The sequence below is a fragment of the Poeciliopsis prolifica genome, unplaced genomic scaffold (assembly GCF_027474105.1).
Source record: "Poeciliopsis prolifica strain line A6 unplaced genomic scaffold, Auburn_PproV2 SCAFFOLD041, whole genome shotgun sequence".
Taxonomy (NCBI): domain Eukaryota; kingdom Metazoa; phylum Chordata; class Actinopteri; order Cyprinodontiformes; family Poeciliidae; genus Poeciliopsis; species Poeciliopsis prolifica.
In genome coordinates this window covers 786,938-812,500 of record NW_026562416.1, presented here as the reverse complement: position 1 = coordinate 812,500, position 25,563 = coordinate 786,938, and the positions used below count along the sequence as shown (strand labels likewise).

General features: G+C 47.9%; 1 protein-coding gene across 2 annotated transcripts in view; it reads right to left on the bottom strand.

Annotated features, from left to right (window-relative positions):
• ext1c (exostoses (multiple) 1c) overlaps positions 1-22,214 on the bottom strand; it is a 31,554-nt gene extending 9,340 nt beyond the window's left edge. The window contains exons 1-3 of one of the 2 annotated variants that reach the window (XM_055054955.1): positions 21,713-22,214; positions 15,107-16,233; positions 912-1,005 (exon numbers count right to left, since the gene is read on the bottom strand). In XM_055054955.1, coding sequence (XP_054910930.1) covers positions 912-1,005; positions 15,107-16,053 — 1,041 coding nt within the window. In that variant the 5' untranslated portion in view covers positions 16,054-16,233; positions 21,713-22,214. The remainder of the gene's footprint in view (positions 1-911; positions 1,006-15,106; positions 16,234-21,712) is intronic. The other variant, XM_055054956.1, reaches the window with a different exon arrangement.
• Between the last annotated feature and the right edge of the window lie 3,349 nt (positions 22,215-25,563).

The following is a 25,563-nucleotide window of genomic DNA, read 5'->3' as shown; positions in this document are numbered from 1 at the left end:
ATGGATCAATACGCTAACTGAGCCGCTTCCTGTCGGCCCGGTCCGATAAACCCAGAGATAATTCAGTAAAATGTCCACATCCAAGAACCCGGCCTGGCAGACAGCGCTTCGTTTAAAAATTAAAATACAGGAAAAAATATTAGCAACTGAAAATCTCAACATCGTCATCAGGGAAATTCATTTCTGCACTAAATTGTCCATCATTTATCTTTGGTGTCAAATCATACATAATAGCACGCACATAATATTTAATCTATTTTTCTCATCACTCAAGATGGCCGCCATGGTTGTCAAAGAAAATTTATTTTTGAGCCAAAATAGACAATTAAATAAATGTTTTTGATATCAAATCATAAACGACAAATTTGGAACCATAGAAATCATTTATTTCCCTGATGGACATTTTTCAAAATGGCTGCCATTGTTGTAATGGAGAATAAATGTTTACAATGGAATCATCAGGAGTTATTAGCCACAGCAACAATCTTAGCTCTGCTAATGCTAAAACACAGGAAGAAATTAGCAGACGCTAACGCTAACGTCCGTCTCTCCTCTTTGACGTTTGGTTTGAGACTCACTAACAGCAAAATCCTCACTTTCTTGTTTGTTATTATTTTAAAGCGGTGTGATCAGGACGACCAAAGTGTAAAACATGATGGGACGTAAAGATCAACCAGGTCATAAAAACTGGCAACATTTTATGGAAATAATTGGCTAAAAGGCCAATAACAGCAGCCATCTTGAAAAACGGACTCCACAAATCTGACCTTTATGACGAAGAAATGTTTCCTATAAACCATGTAGGGACAGTCAACATGTGGGAGAGGAGACCAGAACGGAAACACAGTGATGGCAGCATCATGCTGTGGGATCAAGGAAGGAGGGAGAAAACTGACGAGCGGATTGGTTACCTGGAGCGACTCCAGGAAGCGGAAAGAGCCGAGGCGGCGGCCGCGAGGAACCAGGCAGAAGGTGGAGTTATGGAGCAACTCCTGGTAGTCGAACCTGCAACACAGGAGCAACATGGAGGAGCAACATGGAGGAGCAACATGGAGGAGCAACACGGAGGAGCAACATGGAGGAGCAACACGGAGGAGCAACACGGAGGAGCAACATGGAGGAGCAACATGGAGGAGCAACACGGAGGAGCAACATGGAGGAGCAACATGGAGGAGCAACACAGAGGAGCAACATGGAGGAGCAACACGGAGGAGCAACATGGAGGAGCAACATGGAGGAGCAACATGGAGGAGCAACACAGGAGCAACATGGAGGAGCAACACGGAGGAGCAACATGGAGGAGCAACATGGAGGAGCAACACGGAGGAGCAACATGGAGGAGCAACACGGAGGAGCAACATGGAGGAGCAACATGGAGGAGCAACACAGAGGAGCAACATGGAGGAGCAACATGGAGGAGCAAGCACGGAGGAGCAACATGGAGGAGCAACACGGAGGAGCAACATGGAGGAGCAACATGGAGGAGCAACATGGAGGAGCAACACGGAGGAGCAACACGGAGGAGCAACATGGAGGAGCAACACGGAGGAGCAACACGGAGGAGCAACATGGAGGAGCAACACGGAGGAGCAACATGGAGGAGCAACATGGAGGAGCAACACAGAGGAGCAACATGGAGGAGCAACACGGAGGAGCAACATGGAGGAGCAACATGGAGGAGCAACACGGAGGAGCAACATGGAGGAGCAACACGGAGGAGCAACATGGAGGAGCAACATGGAGGAGCAACACAGAGGAGCAACATGGAGGAGCAACATGGAGGAGCAACACGGAGGAGCAACATGGAGGAGCAACACGGAGGAGCAACATGGAGGAGCAACATGGAGGAGCAACACGGAGGAGCAACACGGAGGAGCAACATGGAGGAGCAACACGGAGGAGCAACACGGAGGAGCAACATGGAGGAGCAACACGGAGGAGCAACATGGAGGAGCAACATGGAGGAGCAACACGGAGGAGCAACACGGAGGAGCAACATGGAGGAGCAACACGGAGGAGCAACATGGAGGAGCAACATGGAGGAGCAACATGGAGGAGCAACAGAACATCTGAAAACTTTGATCCATCATTCTAGGAGCTGCTGCTCAGAGCGACGCTGGTAAAAACGTCAAAGGGTTAACAGAGGAGCCATGTTGGGATGACTTCCTGGAGGCGGAGCTTCGACCTGAGCAGGAGCTTCTTAAAGAGACAGAGGCCCAATTTCAAGGCGTTAAAGTAAGAAGTAAAATTTTTGAAATTTATTTTGTAAATATGTAACATTTTTATTATTGAATGTCAGCGAACCGAACTGGACCAGAATCTCACAGAACCAGGTTGAGGTGGTCACACTGAAGGATAATTTAGTTAAAAACAGCAGAAATTCATCTGAGATCCTGAAATGTGTCTGGGTCCAAATGGCAAGTTGCTCAATAAATCCGGTTCTGCAGCTGCCAGTCAGAGGAAGAAACCGGGTCAGAACCCAGACCACCTCCTCCTCCTCAGCGCCGCTCCGGCGTGCAGCTTGTTGTTTCTGGACGGCTGCATGGTGAACACAAATAACTGAACCGCAGCCCAGCCTGTCATTACAGGGCCACGGCCCGGCCCGGCCCGGCCCGGCACGTCAGCAGAACTTTCTTGGTTTCGTCTTGCATTAAACACAGATTGGTGCAATCTGAACATGACCCCGAGGCAGCTGATCCGCTAACACCGGTTCTCCTGCCTCCATCAGGTGAAGAGCAGATTTGTGTTTTTAATCAGGAGTTACATAAAATGTCTCAGATTTAATTCGGATTAAACCAAATTAAATACAACATCAGACTGGTTCCCCCGCACAGATTTAACTCATCTGCCATGAACCCATCCGACCTGCAGAACCTTTCCAGCAGAACCACTGGGCTCATCTGGGCTCTGCAGGGGATTTTATACCATTTCTAAAGTTTAAAATATCAGCAATAATCTGGATTATTTAATCTATGAAAGAAAAGATAGTTCATTTTTCAAAATCACATTTTCACCACTTTGCAGCGAAGATCCAAACTGGATATTTAGATCAGAGCAAAGGTTAGAGATTAAACGTTTAGCTTCAACCCAAATATTCAGTTTGAGGCGAGCTAGTTAGCTTCAAACTGAATATTTAGTCAGATAACTAAATATGTTGTCTGTAAACCAAATATCCGCCTTCTATTTAGCTTGTTAGCTAAACATTTACATCAAAACCAGCTCAGTTTTTAGCTAACATTTGCTGAACATTTAGTATGTGAACTAAATATTTTGAGCTCAGTATTTGGTTTGATAGCTAGATATTTAGCTAGCTATATTTCTAGTTTTCAACCTAAACATTTAGTTTTTTAATTTCACTAAATATTTAATTTGTTCATTCAATATTTCGCTTCACACTAAATGTTTGGTTTGAACCAGTTTGTGACCGAATGAGCAGTGAACGTTGAGCTGCTTCCTTTCTGACGTTTTCTGGCCGTTTTGTTTGATGCTACGTTTAGCAGCAGGAGCTCAGCTGGACACGACAGGAATCCGTGTCCCGTCGTCCTGCAGCCACCTGGACCCGCCCACTGGTTCTGATTGGACAATCAGACGCTACCGGGGGACCAATCAGAACCAGCCATGCAGCGCCACGTTAACACACAAATCACAGCATCATGGAGCAGCTTTACACATCCAGCACAACACCAGGGGTCGGACCGCTGAGGCCGACCAGAACCAGAACCCAACATATCTGGACCAGAACCAGCACCTGGACCCTTGTCTGTGTGCGTGTGTGTGTGTGTGTGTGCGTGTGTGTGTGTCTGTGTGTGCATGTGTGTGTGTGTGCGTGTGTGTGTGTGTGTGTGCGTGTGTGTGTGCGTGTGTGTGTGTGTGTGTGTGTGTGTGCGTGTGTGTGTGTGTGTGCGTGTGCGGGTGTGTGCGTGTGTGTGTCTGTGTGCGTGTGTGTGTGTGTCTGTGTGCGTGTGTGTGCGTGTGTGTTGTGTGTGCGTGTGTGTGTGTGTGTGTGTGCGTGTGCGGGTGTGTGTGTGTGTGTGTGTGCGTGCGTGTGTGTGTGTGTGCGTGCGTGCGTGAGTGTGTGCGTGTGTGGGGGTGTGTGTGTGTGTGTGTGTGCAGCCTGAGCCTCGGTTATCCATCAGGTATTTCTGGAATGTTTGGAGTTTGTCATGAATCTCCGTCTCTTTGTTTCTCCATCTGGAAAGTTTGGGAAGCTGTTTGGGTCATGCAGGACATGACCTTTGACCCCAGGGTGTAAACTCCTGCTGGACCTCGGCCCGGCGGAACTCCATTCCTCCGCTTTAAGCCCGGCTGAGCCTGCTGGCGGCAGAGCTTCATTCCCAGATGGCTCCTCGGAATAGAAACAGCGGCGATGGAGACCGGGTCGCCCCTCCCCAACCTGCTGCTGAGGACAGGGACACAGGGCCTCGTCCCCCTCCGACGAACTCTCCATCATCTTCATCAGTCTCAGACTGAATCGAAGGCTGGTAGTCCAGTTGACCCGGTTCTGCTGCGGTTCTTCCAGACTCAAACCAACCAAACGATGTCAGAAACTTTTATAGTTTCAGGCTGAAGGAACATTTTGGTCTCTACTAAATCAACTCGTCTATTTTTCTTTTATTATGCTTCCAAACTACAAATAGCCTGAAATGTGACTGCAGACCGAAGAGTCGTAAATAAAACTTTTTTTTTTCTAAAACTGGAAAACTTTTCATCCTGTAAAGTCGAAAAATTAAAACAGCTTCAACCTCCGTTAGGACGAAGAAAAAACCACAAGAATAAGCAAAAAGATTCTCATGTCAGGGTGTGTAGATGTTTGTTAAACGGTAAAGTTTTCCTGGCATGTTGGCGTCGAACTGGTACCGTTTGGTAACTGGTACCGTTTGGTAACTGGTACCGTTTGGTAACTGGTACCGTCAGAACGTCTCAGCGTCTGCAGCTGGAAGACGCAGCAGAGATCTTTTATCCTGAAGAGGAACCACTCTGCAGTGAAACCTGACACCAGCCGTCTACTGCGCAGAGGCGCCGGTTGAGCTCCGGAACCGGGTCAGGCCGATCCGCCCTGAGCGGCGCTGGGCAGCGGGACACAGAGCAGGCAGTGTGCTGGGCCTGGACCGGGTCCAGAAACTCTCCAGAACATTCCTGAGAGAGACGACCGCCTGGCAGCCGGAGAATTCTGGTAAACAAGCTGAACAACAGCTGAGAGCAGGAGGAGGCCCGGTTCTGAAGCTGGACGACCCGATCCAGCATTTACACAATATTAATGCTCAGAGAACGGAACGATGAATCAGTTATTATGACGATGAATCAGTTATTATGACGATGAATCAGTTATTATGACGATGAATCAGTTATTATGACGATGAATTGGTTATTATATCAAAGCCTTTTTACACAATATTAGAAATACATAAGAAATTAAATTGTTTCTGTTTTAAATGATAAAATAAACATTTTATTCCTTTAGTGAACCTTTTATCACCTGCAGCTAAAAACTTCAAACATCATCAACCTGTGAAAATCTCAGGCCTTCCTGCTGGACATCAACACAGACCTAATCTGGTGATTAATCTATTAGATTTGCAGATTAATAACTGGATGCAAAAGGTGATTAATATGAGATCGTTTACAGAATCTGAGTCAGGAGAAGCTGAAGCCGCCTGGACTGAAGTTCTGGACAGATTTAAAGAGACGTTTCTTTTACATCTTAAATGCAAAATCTTTTTATTTTTCTTCATTTTTGGATTTCTGTCTGACTTTGTCATTCTTTCAGCGAAATACCTTTATTTTACAGATAGTTAACGATTAATTGATTATAAAATTAGTTTAAAAATTAATTAACCACCTCTGTTGTTGTTCTGATCGCCAGTCTGATCTCCAGTGTTCCTGAAGATCAGAGCTTCAGGAACACGTTGGGTTCACTCTGAACCGGAGCAAAAGCTCACTAATCTGCTACCCTTCTAACCTGCTAAAACTTGCTAACCTGCTAATCTGCTAATCTGCTAAAACTTGCTAACCTGCTAAAACTTGCTAACCTGCTAATCTGCTAAAACTTGCTAACATGCTAAAACCTCCTAACCTGCTAAAACTTGCTAACATGCTAAAACTTGCTAACCTGCTAAAACTTGCTGACCTGCTAAAACCTGCTGGGGCGTGACGTCATCATCATAGCTGCCTTTTGATTGGAGGAAATCCCACAGATTGGGAAATTAATGTACAGCGACTAAAATCAGAACTAAACACGAAATATTTCATAGAAAACATATTTCTAAAGGCTGTTGACACCAGATGTCGGTAGGAAATCCAGCAATTTAATCAAGAATTTGAGTTACATGGGAAAAAGTATTGAACACAAGCAGACAGAGAAATCTATCTGCAGCTGCGTTTCCATCACAGATGTGAGTAAATCTTTGGTCATTTTCTAACAATGTCAAAAAAAAAACTATTTCACAACTGAGATGTTTAATAAACAATTAAAACCCATAAATCTGTTTGAGATAATACAAATTTTCATCGTCCTCCAACCACTTCCTGTTTTCTTTTTCTTTGTGGTTTGGGCCAGTGGCAACATCTGCTGGCTGATCATGTGACTCAAGTAACGCAAAGAATGTTTTCCATTAAGATAATTTAATTTTGAAAAATCTGATTTGACCAGAGAAAATTCATCATAATTGTGCAAATTGACAATGTTCTTTCACCAAACAGCCTTTTTAGGAGTCGGTAAGCTCCGCGCAACGATGATTAAATTAGTTGACAGTAACTTCAATCATCAATTAATCGCGATTAATTCGATTAATTGTTTAATCTTTACTGGAATCCAGTTGAAAATCTATTAAAGAACTAAAAATTATTGTTGAGAGAAGATTTAAAGTCAGTTTGTGAGGAAGAATGAAGCTGCTGTTACCAAAAGGCTTTGCTATATATATGAGAACTCTGTTATTGATATTATCACACATAACTTCATTTCTGGACTCATTTGTTTTGGTTCACTAACAAACACCTGGTGAAAATATCAGAAATGTTTTGACTTTGAACATTTTGATGTGTTGAAAACTTATTTTCCTCAGCAGGTTTGTTTCTCAGAAGCTCATATATCCTCTCTAAACAAAGGGCCACCACTTTTAACTCTGGCAGCAGGCCTCAGCCCACACACACACACACACACACACACACACACACACACACACACACACACACACACACACACACACACACACACACAGAGGCAGCACCAGAACCAGGCGTGAAGTCAATTAGACACGCAGAGGAGAAAGGGAGCATCTTCCCGCTGCGACACAATCAGCTACTGCAGCTCTGGAGAGAGAGGCTTTCTGCATCAATAAACACACACACACACACACGCACGCACACACACACACACACACCCACACACACACACACACACCCACACACACACACCCACACACTCCAGCCTGCATCCAAGCCGAGGAGCAGCCAGGAAAAACCAGCAGATAAACTGAACAAACATGGAGTCACTTTGCAGGAATCCTCCTCAGAAACCATCCTGATCAAGAAACCCAACCAGAACCGACCAGAACCAACCAAAACCGACCGGACCCAACCAGACACAACCAGGTTAGCAAAGGTTAGTGGAGCTTAGCATAGGTTAGCGAAGGTTAGCAAACATTAGCAAATGTTGTGGAGGTTCATCCAGAACCTCCAATCTGGTTCTGATCTCCATCTGGTCGCTTTGTTCTTTGACCCAATTTCACTAAAACAATAAAAACATTTGTTGCTTCAATTAAAGCCATCAAATCTCTGACTAACTGTAATAATTCAGACTGAAGCAGCATAATCCTCTGGATTATTATGGATTATCTGTTTGTGATGCTGCCTCCTGTTTCCTCCCTCTGAGCTCAGATCATCCTGACCTTTGACCCCAGTTCAGACGAATCAGACTTTTACTCCTGACTCCTCGTTTTCCATGATAACCACTGTGATGGTTAAGGACTAAATGACTGAATAAAGTCTGACTGTGGATGTTTTCTGGTGAAAACTCCTCAGCAACTTTTAGTCTGATCAACAGGATTTTGTTCTATTGAAACGTTTTCCTGCTGAAACTCAGAGAAAATCCTTCAGATCCACTAAATCCTGCTGCCTCAGAATCGCGATGATCAGCTGCAGCTCCTTTTCTCGCCGTGTTCCACTGAAATGTGACGTTCATGTTGGGATTTTTGTGGTTTCTCAGACTGTTGGCGTCGGTGCGTGTTTGCAGCCGCATTCGTCTTTCTGGGCCGGGATCCCGTCCAGATCCAGGTTCTGGAAAGGTTGGAACCAGCTGCCAATGTGGCTTCTTTAACAGAACCAGCCGGGTCAGGGTCCGGGTTCGGGTCAGGGTCAGGGTCAGGGTCCGGTTCAGGGTCCGGGTCAGGTTCAGGGTCCGGGTCCGGGTCAGGGTCCGGGTCCGGTTCAGGGTTCGGGTCAAGGTCCGGGTCAGGGTCCGGGTCCAGTTCAGGGTTCGGGTCAGGGTCCGGGTCTGGGTCAGGGTCCGGTTCAGGGTCCGGTTCAGGGTCCGGTTCAGGGTCCGGGTCAGGGTCCGGGTCTGGTTCAGGGTCCGGTTCAGGGTCCGGGTCCGGTTCAGGGTCCGGTTCAGGGTCCGGGTCAGGGTCCGGGTCAGGGTCTGGGTCAGGGTCCGGTTCAGGGTCGGGTCCGGGTCAGGGTCAGGGTCAGGGTCAGGGTCGGGGTCAGGGTCAGGGTCTGGGTCTGGGTCAGGGTCAGGGTCAGGGTCAGGGTCAGGGTCAGGGTCAGGGTCAGGGTCAGGGTTGGGGTCAGGGTCAGGGTCAGGGTCAGGGTTGGGGTCAGGGTCAGGGTCGGGGTCAGGGTCAGGGTCAGGGTCAGGGTCAGGGTCAGGGTCAGGGTCAGGGTCAGGGTCGGGGTCAGGGTCAGGGTCAGGGTCCGGGTCAGGGTCCGGGTCTGGGTCCGGTTCAGGGTTCGGGTCAGGGTCAGGTTCAGGGTCCGGGTCTGGGTCAGGGTCCGGGTCTGGTTCAGGGTCCGGTTCAGGGTCCGGGTCTGGTTCAGGGTCCGGTTCAGGGTTCGGGTCAGGGTCCGGTTCAGGGTTCGGGTCAGGGTCAGGGTCCGGGTCAGGGTCCGGGTCAGGGTCCGGGTCAGGGTCAGGGTCCGGGTCAGGGTCCGGGTCAGGGTCCGGTTCAGGGTCCGGGTCAGGGTTCGGGTCAGGGTCAGGGTCAGGGTTCGGGTCAGGGTCCGGGTCAGGGTCCGGTTCAGGGTCCGGGTCAGGGTCCGGGTCAGGGTCCGGGTCAGGGTCCGGGTCAGGGTCCGGGTCAGGGTCCGGGTCAGGGTCCGGGTCTGGTTCAGGGTCCGGGTCAGAAACGCTGCAGGGGTACCGGCAGGTCCAGAACCAGAAACACAATTGGAGAAACATGTTCTACAGCTACGAACCGGATCCGGACAAATATGATGGCACATGTAATCAATTAGTAAACCAAAGGTCACCCTAACCCTGACCTCACCCTGGTTAAATATTTAGCTTACTAAAATGTTTAGCATGATGCTAAACATTCAGTAAGGAGCTTGATGCTAATTTAACTAGTGAAATATTTGGCTTGCTAACAAAATTTCAGGTTGAATATACTAAACACATTCATTTAACTTCAAGCTAAACATTTAGTTAATTTAGTTAGCAAACTAAATACTCTGTCACTAAACTAAATACTTATCTCAAATCTAAATATTTAGATTGTAGCTAAGTACTTTTTTTTAATCACTGTATTTTTATTGAGGTTTTTTCTTTCCATTCATACATACAGTTTGCGAATACAAAGAAGTGTTTATCCGACATAGAATAATAATATATGAAAAAAAAAAGGTTAATTAATCCCTCAACTGAATCCCATTCAGCCCACCCAGGTCACTGCTCAGAAGGCCAATGCACTACGTTCCCATCCCTGTCAAGAATGGAACAAATTTGATCAAATGTGTTTACCTAATTGATCTGGAACATCATTGCATATTTTGAAGAGTTGAGAAAGGACCCCCATGTTTCTGCAAATTTACCAGTTGAGTGTTGAAGAGAGCATCTAATTCTTTCCAGTTTCAGACATGACAGAAGGTCACATATCCACTGTTTGTAGCTAAGTACTTTAATCAACCTTTATATCACTTCCACCTCTTCTTCTTGTTCTGGTGTGGAGTCAGCTTTAATCAAACTCTTTAAGGTCGTTCTTATTACAGCTTCAGTTTCCCTGACACCACGAACTAAAACACAACGTAAACTTAGTGAGATGGTGTCAAGAATACAATATCGATATAAAAATAACATAAAACATATAAACATACCTCGCTGGCTGACCTTTCCTTTGAGGTAGAAATGAGGTCATTCAGTAAATTCTTACACTTAAATCATGCTTCTTCATCTGCTTGAAACGCGATGCTGTTATATCGCAAGCGTCTCTGGTAACCTGGTAACCAGACGCTTCTACATCTACTTCCTACCTTAAACCTTCAAAATAAGAGTCTTAACAAAAACTATAAATAATACAAAATAAAACCTGTAAATTAAAACTTTGGCAGTAAAACTTTATATTTTCTAAAACAAATATTTAGCTTAGCTATCATAATACTTAAATGTCATCATATACCAATATTCAGCTTCAAACTAAATATTTATCTTGCTAACTATATAATTAACCTGAAACTGCACACATTTATAGATGAGTGAACAACAATGTGACTGAAAAATGAATTTCTGTGTTTCTCTAACAGGTAAATAATCCAAATGATTGCTGATCGTTTCTGATTGTTGTTTATTGAACAGCAACAGTTGGAGGAGAAAACGGCTCCTGATGTTTTTGTCTCTGGTGACCTTCTCCACCCAGAGGGGAGCAGTGATGCATGATGGGAGATCAAACAGAGGCGATGACGGCAGAGCAGCGAGGAATCAGAGGCAGCAGCGGGACTCCAGGGAGGCGAGATCCTCTAATTAAACAACGAGCAGCGAGCGCCTGATTACTGCCAGCCTCAGATCCCTGAAACTGGAACTGAGGGCTTCATTAGAGCAGCTCACACCGCCAGTATCCGACTGGTTGGTCATTATCGGCGACCCGCTCGCAGCTGGAGGCCCGGTTCCGACCGCACACATCAAACTGGGAGCGCTGAAGAACGCCCTGATAGGTCCAATTGGAACCAGTGCAGAACTACTTGCAGAACTTTGGATCCATTTAGATCAACTTACCGTCTTTACTGAAAAGAAATTATCTTTTTTTTTTCCTGATGTTTTTGGCCCAAATGACTGTAAAAACACAGAATCTTTAAAACACAGTATCGTTTTATCTAGTTTGTGTAAATATTTTACTGAACTATCTAACTTGTAAAAGTCATTTTTTATCGGTATCAGAGGTCACGCTAACGGTTGTTGACGGTTATTTTTTTAAACTGGAAAAGTTGAAGCCTGTCCGTCATTTGGTGGATCATTAACACTCTGATTGGAGCACAAGGCCAGACATTATAGACATTAAGCAAAGATTTAATCGCAGAGGGAACTAAAATCAATGAATAAAAAGATCCTTTCTGAATATCATCTCATGGACTCAGAACCAGCGGTGTTTCTGACCGGAGCTGACGCGGGTTGAAGCGTTGCAGACCGGACGCTTTGGAGCGTCTGGTGAGGAAGAGCTTTAAAAGCCTGAGGTAGAAATGAGGCCTTTAATTCCAGACCAGAGAAACTAAAGAGATGCAACGTTGAGCTGATGCATTCATAGTCTGAACGGAGGAGTTTATCTTGAGGAGTTCATTAGACGGAAACGTGCGCAGTGCTCTGCAGAAGAGTCAACTGAACTCATCCGGTTTTAACAAATGGAGCTGAAGACGTTTCCCTCCCGGCCCAGAAGGAGCGCAGCACACAGAACATCTGCAGCACACAGAACATCTGCAGCACACAGAACATCTGCAGCACACAGAACATCTGCAGCACACAGAACATCTGCAGCACACAGAACATCTGCAGCAAACAGAACATCTGCAGCACACAGAACATCTGCAGCACACAGAACATCTGCAGCACACAAAACATCTGCAAAACCACGCACAAAAAGTCCTGGTAAGAGCGCAAACGGGTAAAAATAAAGAGTTCAATTGATCGGTTTGGATCAGATCAACTGATCGATGAACCAGATCAGTGAGGCTGATCCTTCAGAGCTGATTGTTACAGTGAAGTCATTTCATTGAATTTATTAGTTTATGGGGTTTTTGATGCTTCATCTGCTTTATGTGTGATAAGATCTGGATTCAGCTTCAACCATATTCACTTCATATTAGCCTGATGCTAATATGATGATAATTTGACAGATAAAAACAGAAAATGGCCAATTTTTTTTTAATGCTGTCGGTTGAAATAAGAACAAAAACGTCTAGTGAGACGACCGATCAATACATAGAAACTGAAGTCAATAATTCTTTAATAATGATGAAAAAGTTCCACTTTCAGATTATTTCACTTATAATATAGAAATAATCTGAAAGTGGAACCTTTTGATCAATATGAAGGAATTATTGTTAAAAAAGTTCAGATTTATAAAGATGGGTTAAGATTATAGTTTACTAAGATATTTACAATGAAGACAAAAGTTCCTTTGCCAGATTTCATGTCTGAACAGCAGAACCAGCCGGTCCGTCGGTACCAGACCAGGTCTGATCAGAACCGCTGGCGGCTGACAGCTAATTGGTCCGTTACCCAGCCAATCAGAGGGCTGCGATAAGCGTCTCAGAACGGGGGGCGAAGGGGAAGCAGCTGGAGGTGATGAAGGCCAAACGCCTGACGTCACTTCCTCCCGGTTCAGCCGGAACATCCCGCGTCACAGAGCGGCCATGATGAAAACCGCCGTTGATCTCCTGCGGAGGCCCGCGTGAAACCGACCTGACGTCATCATGACGACGCTTTTATCATTTAAAAAAGGAAGAGAAATCCTCCCAGCGCTTCCGGCTGAGACCTGCAGCTGCAGGAGGAGACGCAGGAGGAGACGCAGGAGGAAACGCAGGAGGAAACGCAGGAGCGCCGCCAGCAGGAAATGATCCGACTTATTTAGCCTCTGACAGAAACCAGGAATTATTTCTAAAAGTCATTTACAAATGTCACAGTTCAAAATAAATATTTAGTTAGCAAGCTAAATATGTAGCTAAAAATAACTATATTTTATATTTTGTAAAATTATTTTTATATTATCAATTTTCTTTGTATTTGTTAGCTAACTAAATATTTAGCTTTCAACTAAATATTTTGCCAGACCTACACGCTCTATTTTTTTACAATGAAAAATTAAATGTGTATTCATTTTTATATCAATAAATATTTAGCTTGCTAACTAAATATTTAGCTTGAATCTAAATATTAGCAAACTATGTCTTTAGCCCTAAGCTAAATTTGTATCTTGCTGCTGGTTAGTGGGTCAGAGGTCAGTGGAAACCTGCTAACCGCTATGCTAACCGCTATGCTAACCGCCATGCTAACCGCCATGCTGTCCAGGTTAAAGCAGAGACTGAAGAAGCCTCTGGTTTGTGGGTTCAGGTTTGTAGCTGAATGTTCAGATCATCCATCAGAGCGAAACCTGCAGGCGAAACGTTTCTGGAGCAACACGGAGAATCTGAATCCTCCAAATGTTTCCCATTCATCAGGAGGAGGCCGCCATCTTTAAAGCTCAGCCTCATGAGTTATTCATCATCCTCTGCTGCGCTATCTGGGGCGCACACACACACACACACACACACACACACCACACACACACACACACACACACACTCACACACACACAATAACACTCACACTAACCCACACTATTTCACCCACTATAAGACACACGGAGAGAAACGAGGCGAACAGGAATGTGAAATTCTCCCTAACCCTCCATCCGTCCATCTGAAGGTCAAATCCAGGTCAGAACCTCCACCAGAATCTGATGTTTTATAATAATCAGTCAAGCCATGAATTGCCCCCCACTGGGTAAATCCCAGTTTAGCCCCGTTACCCCCCACCGTTAATACCCGATCCAGGAAGTTGTTCCGGTTCACTTCCTCTGCAGGGAGGAAGTGCCGCTGAGCAGCAGCCAATCAGAGTGCTCCGCTTACATCAAAGCAGCTGATATTAAATGGTTTTTCCTCGAGTCAGTGGTTCTGACCCGGTTTCTCTGAGTCGCTGGGCCCAGTCTAATCTCTGGAACCCTTCCTCTGCTAGTGAGGATGCAGGGGTCAGAGGTCGCTGAGGTGTAACTAGCAGAGCTGCAGGTTTCCACTCCAGCTGATCCAGAAAGAGTCGCACTGTGATCAGCAAAGAGATTATTTTTTATTATTTTTCAGTTTGCAACGTTTCTGTTTCTGAGTTTCTCCATTTTTCCCTCTGATCTGCAGAATCTCATCATTATATGATTATCAGTCATAACCAGGCTGAGCAGAACCGATCAGAACTGTGTCATGGATCTGAGCTGGTCGGGTTCTGTTGCTCCTCCTGCTGGTTCTGGATGTGTCGGGTCGCCGGTGGTTCCGGTCCCTTCAGGTTAATCTGCTGGCAGCAGGTGCAGCTGTCATTAGCCTGAAGGGACCCAGTAAGAACCTCAGGCTGCACCGCGGGTCACTGGGACAGAACCAGAACCAGGAGGAAGCTCTAAATCACATGCTGTGAAAACCACTAATGTTCTTTTATCAGAATTATGAAATGAAATGGAGTCATTTCAGATTTATATACAGTTTTTCAACACTCAAAGGGTCAAAAGGTTTTCAAATATGTTTTACTATCAATATATTGATCATGTTAATGATGTAGAAAATGATCAGCAAGTGATAAAAGTTCATGTCACTAGAATGTTACTAATCTACAGATTATTGTCAAAAGTGGAAACATCCTGTCCAGGAATGATGCTGGAAAACTAACTCCGCCCACTACTCCAGACCCCGCCCACTACCCAGACCCCGCCCACCGCTCCAGGCCCCGCCCACTAACCCAGGCACCGCCCACTACTCCAGACCCCGCCCACTACTCCAGGCCCCGCCCACTACTCCAGGCCCCGCCCACTACTCCAGGCCCCGCCCACTAACCCAGGCACCGCCCACTACTCCAGGCCCCGCCCACCGATCCAGGCCCCGCCCCTACCTCTCATACTCCATGTTGTCATGGTCACATCGGGCGTCCTTGTGTTTCTCCCAGTCCTTCCCGTGGCGGCAGGTCGTCAGGGAAACGATGTCCTTCCCGTTGTGGATGTGATGCAGCGCGTTGCGGGTGTCTGAGCCGATGCCCGTCAGGTAGCGCTTCCCCTTGAACATGAGCAGGTACTTCCTGCGCGGCGGCGTGGTGTTCCTGAGCAGCCAGCCGCGCTCGCCGCCTTTCTGCGGGTGATCCTTGGAGAAGAGCGGGATGGAGACGTCGAAGCCGGGCCGGAAGTGCTCCGTGTTCAGGCTGGCCTTGGCCAGGATGGCCTGGCCCACGTTGAAGCCCAGGTCCTCCGTGTAGTTGGGCCAGGTGCCGGAGTACAGGTTGAAGATGAGGTGGTTCCGCCCGTCGTTCCAGGACGGGAAACTGCGGATGCGTTCGTCCATGTTGGGGACGAACTGCCCCGACAGCTGGTCCCGGTCCAGAGTGTCTATGCCCAGGACGAACAGGCAGGCCTCCCGGGGGTCCGGCGTGTAGTAGCGCGACTCGGCGATGGAGGTCAGGATCTTCCTGTAGCTCTCCGACACGCGGTCGCCTTTCTCCGCCGGGTAGATGTAGACCCGGAAGCCTTCCCGCCCTCGGCGCCGACACCGCGAGAAGTCGAAGCAGGTGTCCATGCGGCAGCGGCTGTCCCTGTAGACGGTGGACCAGGCCTGCCGCCGTTGGCGGGGCGACTCGGCCGAGCCCGGGTCGGTCTGCAGCTCGTCCAGGTGGGCGTAACGGGGCAGGAAGGCCCGGTCGGTCCAGTTGGGCCAGGGCCGCAGGACGTCTGAGCGGTGGTGCGTCAGCAGGCGCAGCAGGCGCAGCTGGACGCCGCCGCCGCAGTAGAACAGAACCAGCCAGCAGCAGGCGCACAGGCCCAGCAGGACGTACTTCTTACGCGCCTGCATGGGGATCAGGCCCCCCGCCGGGCCGGGGCGGGCCGGACTCTAACAGCGGGGTCTGGGCCGGGGCGCTGAGCCAGAACGATCCGATCTGAGGTTCTGATCCACTCCTGCTGCCGTCCGGCCGCGCTCTGGCTGATGAAGGCCGGCTCTCTGCTCCGCCTCATGCTGACGGCGCGGCGCCACCTGGACAGGAGAGCAAACAGACCACATTACTGCACAACAAGGCCGCTGCTGTGCGGCTCCGCCGGCCGGGCCGGGCCGCGCCGCAGGCTGGACCCGCTCCAGCAGCAGAACTGGAAGTACTTTGATTTTCTAACAGGATCCAGTTTGATTCAAACATCATAAACCAGCCGGTCCGGAGCAGAGCCTGCTGCTGGCAGGGCAACTGAACCACCGCTGACACCAGAGGTGGAGAAACTTCCTGACCACATTTCACATCGATTTGTTAAAACATGCATTTGCAAATACTAATATTTAGTTAATGAAATATTTAGCTTAAGGTAAACGATTAGATTGCTAATTAATCATTTCACTTGTTAACTAACAATTAGAAGCTAAATATTTATCTGGCTTTTATTCATAAAAGAACAACGTGGTGAAAACGCTCCAGGTTTTCTCTCATGACTGGATCAATAACTGTGAACTTTCCACTGTCTTTACCAACAGCCCATAATAACCACCATGGGAACGGGCGGTTGATAGGCAACGATGCTGATGTCATCAACTGTATATTAATAAACAATTGTTGTGAAGTAAACGCACTGCAGTGGAAATGTTGATGAGGATGGAGCAGCTCTGCTTGAGGCCAAAAACCTCAACAGAGGTCATGCCTGTCAGGGGTCAAAGGTCAGCATGCCAGAACCAGAACCGACTAAACACCCAGTCTTCAGAAACAACAGAATCATAAGAATTAAAATGAGATATTTCCGAATTGGGTCCAACAAATGGAACCCTGATGGGTCCAAACAGGAACTGGAGGAACTGGGACCATCACACTGGGCCCCAGTTTACCGTTTAAAACCAGAAAAACCGGGTCGTTGTCGGGCAGAACAGAACCAGGTCTCTGTGAGTTTCAACGCTTCTTCTGCGGTTTTTTATTTATACACACTTTCCCCTCATTAATCGGCCATTAACTGTGTGTGTGTGTGTGTGTGTGTGTGTGTGTGTGTGTGTATGTGTGTGTGTGTGTGTGTGTGTGTGTGTGTGTGTGTGTATGTGTGTGTGTGTGTGTGTGCAGCTCCCCTCCTGCCAGCAGTTACACAAAGGCAGCTTTCAAGCCTCACCTTCCCGTTCCTCCTACCTGCCCGGCTCGCTGGTGGCTCCACAAACAGAACCGGGTCGCTCGGCGCCAGCAGAAAACAGCCGACCCGATTCTTCTGACCGACGTTCTGACCCGGCTTCAGATCATAGAACCTGAACATCTGGAATGTGGAGCAAAAAGCTTCCATTCAGAACCACCAGGACATTCTGGGGTTCAGTTCAGCAACCCTTGAACTGAACCCCAGGACAACGTTTTGTCCTGCAGAACGGTTCCCTCCATCATGGTTCCCTCCATCTTGGTTCCCTCCATCTTGGTTCCCTCCATCTTGGTTCCCTCCATCTTGGTTCCCTCCATCATGGTTCCCTCCATCATGGTTCCCTCCATCTTGGTTCCCTCCATCATGGTTCCCTCCATCTTGGTTCCCTCCATCATGGTTCCCTCCATCTTGGTTCCCTCCATCTTGGTTCCCTCCATCATGGTTCCCTCCATCTTGGTTCCCTCCATCATGGTTCCCTCCATCTTGGTTCCCTCCATCATGGTTCCCTCCATCATGGTTCCCTCCATCTTGGTTCCCTCCATCTTGGTTCCCTCCATCTTGGTTCCCTCCATCATGGTTCCCTCCATCATGGTTCCCTCCATCTTGGTTCCCTCCATCTTGGTTCCCTCCATCATGGTTCCCTCCATCTTGGTTCCCTCCATCTTGGTTCCCTCCATCTTGGTTCCCTCCATCATGGTTCCCTCCATCATGGTTCCCTCCATCTTGGTTCCCTCCATCGGCCTCTTGGGAATAATATTTCTCTTCAGATGGTTTGGAAATGACCTTTGCCCTCTGACCTGCTTCTCCAAGGTCATTGCTGATGTCTTTCCATCGCGGCGCTGTACTGACATCCTGGAGCTCCAGATGGCGCCGTTTTCCACTCAGATTTTCTGTTTGAGCTTCACGTTGATTGATGAATTTGTCAGAATTCCCGCTGAAGGAAACCGTCCGGTGTCTCCATCCCATCGTCACATTCATGAGTCACAGAAAGACCCGAGCGGCTCGTTGTGCTGCTGCTCCAAAGGCTTCCGGGTCTGCTTCTTTTGGACGCTGGTTCTGGTTCTGGGTGAAGTCGGGTTAGGGTCCGTTTCCAGCTCGGTTCCTTGGGGGATGTGATTGATTTTCCTTCCTGCTGTTCTTCGCCTGCAGCCGAAGGTCCAGAGAATCGTTTGACCGGGTTTCAGTAATCAGATTACAGAGTCGGCCCAGGTGAAAAACTCAAGGAACGACAGGTTCTGATCTCAGACAAGCAGCCTGGAAACCCGAGCAGAACCGGGTCAGAACCACATCCCTCCTAACGGTGACCCAAAACAGAAACTCTGATTTTAAACATAGAGTTCCACAAGGATCGGTCCTTGGACCCATTTTTTTTACTCAAGACACCTTCCACCCCCTCCAGGCTTTATTTGCCCCCTCCAGGCTTTATTTGCCCCCTCCAGGCTTTATTTGCCCCCTCCAGGCTTTATTTGCCCCCTCCAGGCTAAACATCATTTATTAATTTAACCTGCTAGTCTATAGTTGACGTGTTGAACTGATGTCGACTCCAATTTGGTCGCTTCAACATCCACACATTTTTTACAACTTTAAAGTTTTTTAACACAAAACCACAGAATTCTGGTTACCACGGTTACCATGGAGCCCCGGTTACCATGGTTACCACGGAACCCCCGGTTACCATGGTTACCACGGAACCCCCGGTTACCATGGTTACCCGTTTCTCATTCTGCTGTTTCTTAAAGTTGATCAGAACCAAAAAGCTGAAAACAACTGATATAAAGTTTATCCAAGTCATGGAAACATTTATGGCAATAATTGGTTTACAAAGATGGCGGCCATCTTGTGTGTGTATGTGTGTGTGTAGGTGTGTGTGTGTGTGTGTGTAGGTGTGTGTGTGTGTGTGTGTAGGTGTGTGTGTGTGTGTGTGTAGGTGTGTGTGTGTAGGTGTGTGTAGGTGTGTGTGTGTGTGTGTGTGTAGGTGTGTGTGTGTAGGTGTGTGTAGGTGTGTGTGTGTGTGTAGGTGTGTGTGTGTGTGTAGGTGTGTAGGTGTGTGTGTGTGTGTGTGTAGGTGTGTGTGTGTGTAGGTGTGTGTGTGTATGTGTGTGTAGGTGTGTGTGTGTGTAGGTGTGTGTGTGTGTAGGTGTGTGTAGGTGTGTGTGTAGGTGTGTGTGTGTGTGTGTGTGTGTGTGTAGGTGTGTAGGTGTGTGTGTGTGTGTGTGTGTAGGTGTGTGTGTGTAGGTGTGTGTGTGTGTATGTGTAGGTGTGTGTGTGTGTATGTGTAGGTGTGTGTGTGTGTGTGTAGGTGTGTGTGTGTGTGTGTGTAGTGTGTGTGTGTGTAGGTGTGTGTGTGTATGTGTGTGTAGGTGTGTGTGTGTGTAGGTGTGTGTGTGTGTGTAAGTGTATGTGTGTGTAGGTGTGTGTGTGTAGGTGTGTGTGTGTAGGTGTGTGTAGGTGTGTGTGTGTAGGTGTGTAGGTGTGTGTGTGTGTAGGTGTGTGTGTGTGTATGTGTAGGTGTGTGTGTGTGTGTAGGTGTGTGTAGGTGTGTGTGTGTGTGTCTGTAGGTGTGTGTGTGTAGGTGTGTGTGTGTGTGTGTGTGTAGGTGTGTGTGTGTGTGTAGGTGTGTGTGTGTGTGTGTGTGTAGGTGTGTGTGTGTAGGTGTGTGTGTGTAGGTGTGTGTGTAGGTGTGTGTGTAGGTGTGTGTGTGTGTGTGTGTGTGTGTAGGTGTGTGTGTGTGTATGTGTAGGTGTGTGTGTGTAGGTGTGTGTGTGTAGGTGTGTGTATGTGTGTGTATGTGTGTGTGTGTGTGTGTGTAGGTGTGTGTGTGTGTGTGTGTAGGTGTGTGTGTGTAGGTGTGTGTGTGTGTGTGTGTAGGTGTGTGTGTGTGTGTATGTGTGTAGGTGTGTGTGTGTAGGTGTGTGTGTGTGTGTGTGTAGGTGTGTGTGTGTGTGTAGGTGTGTGTGTGTGTGTGTGTAGGTGTGTGTGTGTGTCTGTAGGTGTGTGTGTGTAGGTGTGTGTGTGTGTGTGTGTAGGTGTGTGTGTGTGTGTAGGTGTGTGTGTGTGTGTGTGTAGGTGTGTATGTGTAGGTGTGTGTGTGTAGGTGTGTGTGTGTAGGTGTGTGTGTGTGTGTGTGTGTGTGTAGGTGTGTGTGTGTGTATGTGTAGGTGTGTGTGTGTAGGTGTGTGTGTGTAGGTGTGTGTATGTGTGTGTATGTGTGTGTGTGTGTGTGTAGGTGTGTGTGTGTGTGTGTGTAGGTGTGTGTGTGTAGGTGTGTGTGTGTGTGTGTGTAGGTGTGTGTGTGTGTGTATGTGTGTAGGTGTGTGTGTGTAGGTGTGTGTGTGTGTGTGTGTGTGTGTGTAGGTGTGTGTGTGTGTAGGTGTGTGTGTGTGTGTGTGTGTGTGTGTGTGTGTGTGTGTGTGTGTGTGTGTGTTCTCTGGCTGCAGCAGATTACTTCAGTTCAGATGAAAACACAGAGCTTGTGGTGAGGTCAGCGGCTCAGAGGAGCTAAAATTAAACGGGGACTCTGTCATTACAGCCCGACTGTTTGGGCCGGTTCTGGTTGGACCGGGTCAGGGTGGACCGGTTCTGAATTTTTTCCCTCCCACTGTAAATGAGTCGAGGGGCGTAAAAACTGTCCAGATGGAGTCCGGGCCGGTGGTGGCAGCATCATGCTGGGGGCTGTGTGAAACTGGAGAACCAGAGTCGGGTCCAACACGGATCCAACTGGTTCTGGATTTTTTACAATACAGCCAACTGGCCAGTTCTAAATGGGCCCGGTTCTGGTCCAAACACCTCAGATTCAGTCCTCAGAGGTTCTGATTAAATGTTTTTATTTTCATCCGGGACCAGAGCTTCAGACCCGGATCAGATGTGCAGAACCAGAACCTCCTGAGGACCTGGAACATCAGGAAGAGATCCAGTTCATCACAACCGGTTCTGATCCGCAGCTCTAATCCGAAAAATCCGTTTTTCCTCCTGGTCATTAAAGGCACCACCAGTCAGAACCGTTTTGGACCGGTCAGGTCCAGTTCATTCTCAAAACCCGGTTCTGAAGGAACAGAACCAAGTGTTTCTGGGACGATTCATTTGGGTTCAGAAGACCCAGAACCACCTGGTCCTTGGCACCGGGTTCCGCGGTGAGCAGAACCTCCAGAACCTTTAAAGTCCTGATAAGTTCTGTTCCGGTCCGTCTGGATCCGTCAGAGCAGGAACCTGCTGAGGACCAGCATGCACTGCGGCCCACCGCGCACTGGGTCAGAACCTCAGGTGAGATGGACCGGACCTCAACAAACCAGAACCTGTCAGATCTGACCACATTGGACCGGACCGGAACAGAACCGCAGCATGTAACCCGACAGAGCATGTCTTACCCGTGCCTGGTCCGGTCCGAACTGCCCTGAGATGAGCCTGGTTTCCTTTCCGAACCGGAGGTTCCGAGGAGGTTCTGCGGTCCAGAAGCAGCGGAATTAAAAGTGCCTGACAAACCGGGCCCGGCTCTCCAGGTCCTTCCGGTCCGGTTCGGTCCGGTCCGGTCCAGCTCTCCTCACCGTCTCCGTTCAGCCTCCATCACCTGCTGACAAAGGTGCGCTGCTGGGCGCGCGCACCGTGTTGTTGCTGCGGGTAGGAAGCAGCGAATCCGAACCGGAACCGAACCGATCGGCGCAGACAGTTCTGATCCGCGTGCACAGGAGCGCGCGCCTCCTCTTCCTCCTCTAGGATGAGAGTCCCCGCGCGCGTGGGCCGTGCTCCATCCTCATCCTCAGCTGCCGCTCTGACCCGCCCCCCCGGCCGCAGCTGATTGGTTCAGAGCGACACGCAACATCTGGACGTGACCTGCGCAACTGGAGGGTCACGCGCGGCGGTGGCGGGACGCGGAGACGCTTCACGGCGGCTCCTTTAGAGGAGGAGGAGGAGTCAGGAGGAAGAGCTGCGTGGCCCGACAGCGCCACGCTGTGGTCAGGAGACGTCAGCAGCTGAGGAGGAAAAGCGCCACGATTTCTAAAAAACAACAAAGAAACTTATAACAGGAAATCAATATTCTGTCAATAAACAGAGAACGTATGGAAATCCATTACTGACATAAAAGGCCAACAGGAAGTTATAATTTCAACTTTCAAAATTATAATTCTGAGATTCAAAATCCTAATTTTGATATCCAGTCATAATTTACACTTTCAGTTTTCGAGAAACAAATTTTAAGAATTACAATAATAATCATAATCAGACATAATTAAGAAATTCAAAGTCAAGATCATTTGATACAAGTCTCTTTAGAGAAACAGCAATTATCATAATTTCCTTTATTCTCAAAATTATAACAGAAAATCAATTAATTCTTGTAATTGTGACTTTAAAACTTACAATTGTGGTTTCCTGTCGGGCCTTTATTCTTTTATGGCAGGAATCTGCTTCCATAAACACCGACCTGGAGTCATTTTATCATCAGGTAGAGACTAAAATCAGAGAAACTTACAGAAATAGTTCTGGGCAAATTGTTAACAGAATAAATAAAAGCTCTGGCATCTGGATCAAAACCGATCTGAACCTCCGGTCGGGTTTTATTTCCTGCTAATTCTGGGTGAGCCGGACAAAACGAGGAGAACCGGAACCAGAACCGACCCGGAAACACCTGAAGATCCGCCAGGGGGAGCTGGAGAGTTAAAGAGGAAAATGACCTTTTGGATTGACCCTAAAATAAAAATATTATTTTATTATAATCAACATTTTATAAACATTTAAAACATGTAGAAACATGTTTATCATCTGAACCTGAGAAACATTAAAATAAGAGAAGCAGCGCCACCTGGTGGCTGGGATTACATCATTAGGTGAAATAAGAACACAGCAACTTTATGGGCTTAAAATACCAATTTATTACTTTGCACATGAACACAAGATTTCCCTGCAGGCTAAAAAAAAATTAACATGTCACATAATATTAATAATAACAATTATAACAAGTGAATGGCCTTCTGCTCTACGGTCCAAACAGAACAGTCCAACAGAACCCTTCACTCAGAAGTTTAACAACCCCAACAGGAACCAAAGAGGTAAAAACAAAATGAAAAGCACAATACAGAAAATTACAAATCCATCGAGATATAAACAGATATCAAAGTGAGAGGAATTGAAAATAATTCATGCTCTCCTGTTAAAACGGGCCACAGAACCAGGGAGACTCTTTAAAAAGGTTAAAAACCGGACCTGGCGCTGTGCCGGCGCCTCTGGACCGCAAAGAGGAGGGACTCAGAGTTCCGCGGCCGACCCGGCCCGGAGGAGCGGGCCGGCTCTTTCACGGGTTCACGTTTGATCAAAGTACCTCGTTTGGATCTGAACACACGCAAAGAGCCGGCACCCTCCGCCGCCCCGTGATCCCCAGAGGAGCCTCAGGAACAGCGAGACGGGACGATATTGCTAGGCTAAAAACATTTACCCCAATCTTTTCTTACAATAAATATGATTGAAAAAGGTTTTAATAGTTTTTAAAAGGACAAAACTCCAGCATGCAGGCGAGTAAATCTACAAGTTAAAGGAAACGATCTAAACTACGAAGACGTCAACGCCACCAAACGCAGGTCGACGCCAACGAACAGGCGTCGACGTTGCCGGCCGAACGCACAGCCAACACTAAACGCGCGGAGGCCGGCCATGGCCTGCCGACGCCACCGAATGCACGTCCCCACTGATTGACACGAGCAAAGAAAACAAACCAAGCTTCAGAAAATAAGAATCAGATACAGAAGAGGAGATATCGCTTCGCTTGATCGAGGTTCATATTGCTCTGGGAGTGATCATAAGCCCCGCCCCCCGCCGCAGCGCCGCGCCAGTGCGCACGCCGCCAACAGGAAGGTGCTCAAACTCATTCATAATAAACCTGCAGCTTTACGGGCGGTTTATTACAAAAGGGTTTCCGCTGAGCGCCCCCACCTGAATGAGGCGTGCGCGCCGGCCACTCCTGCCTCACACCACCAGGGGGCTCCACTGTCATCAACGCAGTGCTAGTTTAGTCCAGTGTTTGAAAATGAAAACACGAAGCCAACACCGCCCAGACTTGGCGGTGAGTTTGCTCCGGTGAAGTCGTTTCAGATCCCTCCTGATTGTCTCCATCGATCCGATGGAAGCTGCTACACTGAACCAATCACATGAGAGGAAGCATGAATCCGCCCTCCTCCTCCTCCTCCTCAGCCTGAACCAGAATGCTACAAATAAAGATTAAACCCGCCGCCGGCCGTCCGCCATAAAAGTTCATCACAACATTAACATCGACAACAATAAACAACAACAACGACGACATCGAGGGTAAACTACGAGCTCTAAACAACAACCACCAAATGCTTTATATTAAACTTTACAAATCTGCTTCGTTGGATGTAGAAATGCATAAAGAGACTGAGAGCGGCCTCGGGTCAGTGCAATGAGGAGGCCGCCAACAAACCCGGCCGGCAGCGCCACCTTCAGCTCCCACCCTCTGCTACTCCCCCACAGATCCCCTCCGCTGCCTCCAGGAGGCGCTGCTCTGCAGGTGTAAATATATGCTTATATGTCCTGTATGTGTGAATATAAAAACGAGTCATCTGAGGCATTTACAGCAGTTCTCTCCTAGTTTCCCTTTACAGTTCAGTGGCCTGCCATCAAACACACACTCATACACCACACACACGCACACACACTCGCACACACACACACTCCACACACACACACACACACACACACACACACACACACACACACACACACACACACACACACACACACACACACACAGATGAGGGGAAGCATGGACACACAGGTCACCTCGCTTGTAAAAGACCGAAAAGGAGAAAAAGTTTCAACACACACTAATAAAAAGGAAAAATATAATATATATAATATTTCATTCTTAAAAGGTCGAGCCCCTGCGCCTCCCTCCCACCACCCGACGAACCCCAGACCTTGTGACAGATTTGGCCCCGAGGGGCTTTGAGGTAAAGTAGATCAGAGTCCTGCTTAGCTGGGAGAGCCGCGGACACGCCCAGGCGGCGCTCCGCGGCTCCGAGTTTCAGACAAACACGCCACGAGTGCAGACATTCATAGAAGAAAAAACAAAAACAAACTCAAAACAATGGCTCGACTGGTCGTTTGTGTGTGTGGGGTTTGTTTTTGTTTTTTCGGTTGTGCATCGGGGCCCCTGGGGGCCCGCAGTGCTAGGTTGCTGGTTGAGAAACGGCGGCCCGGGCAGGAA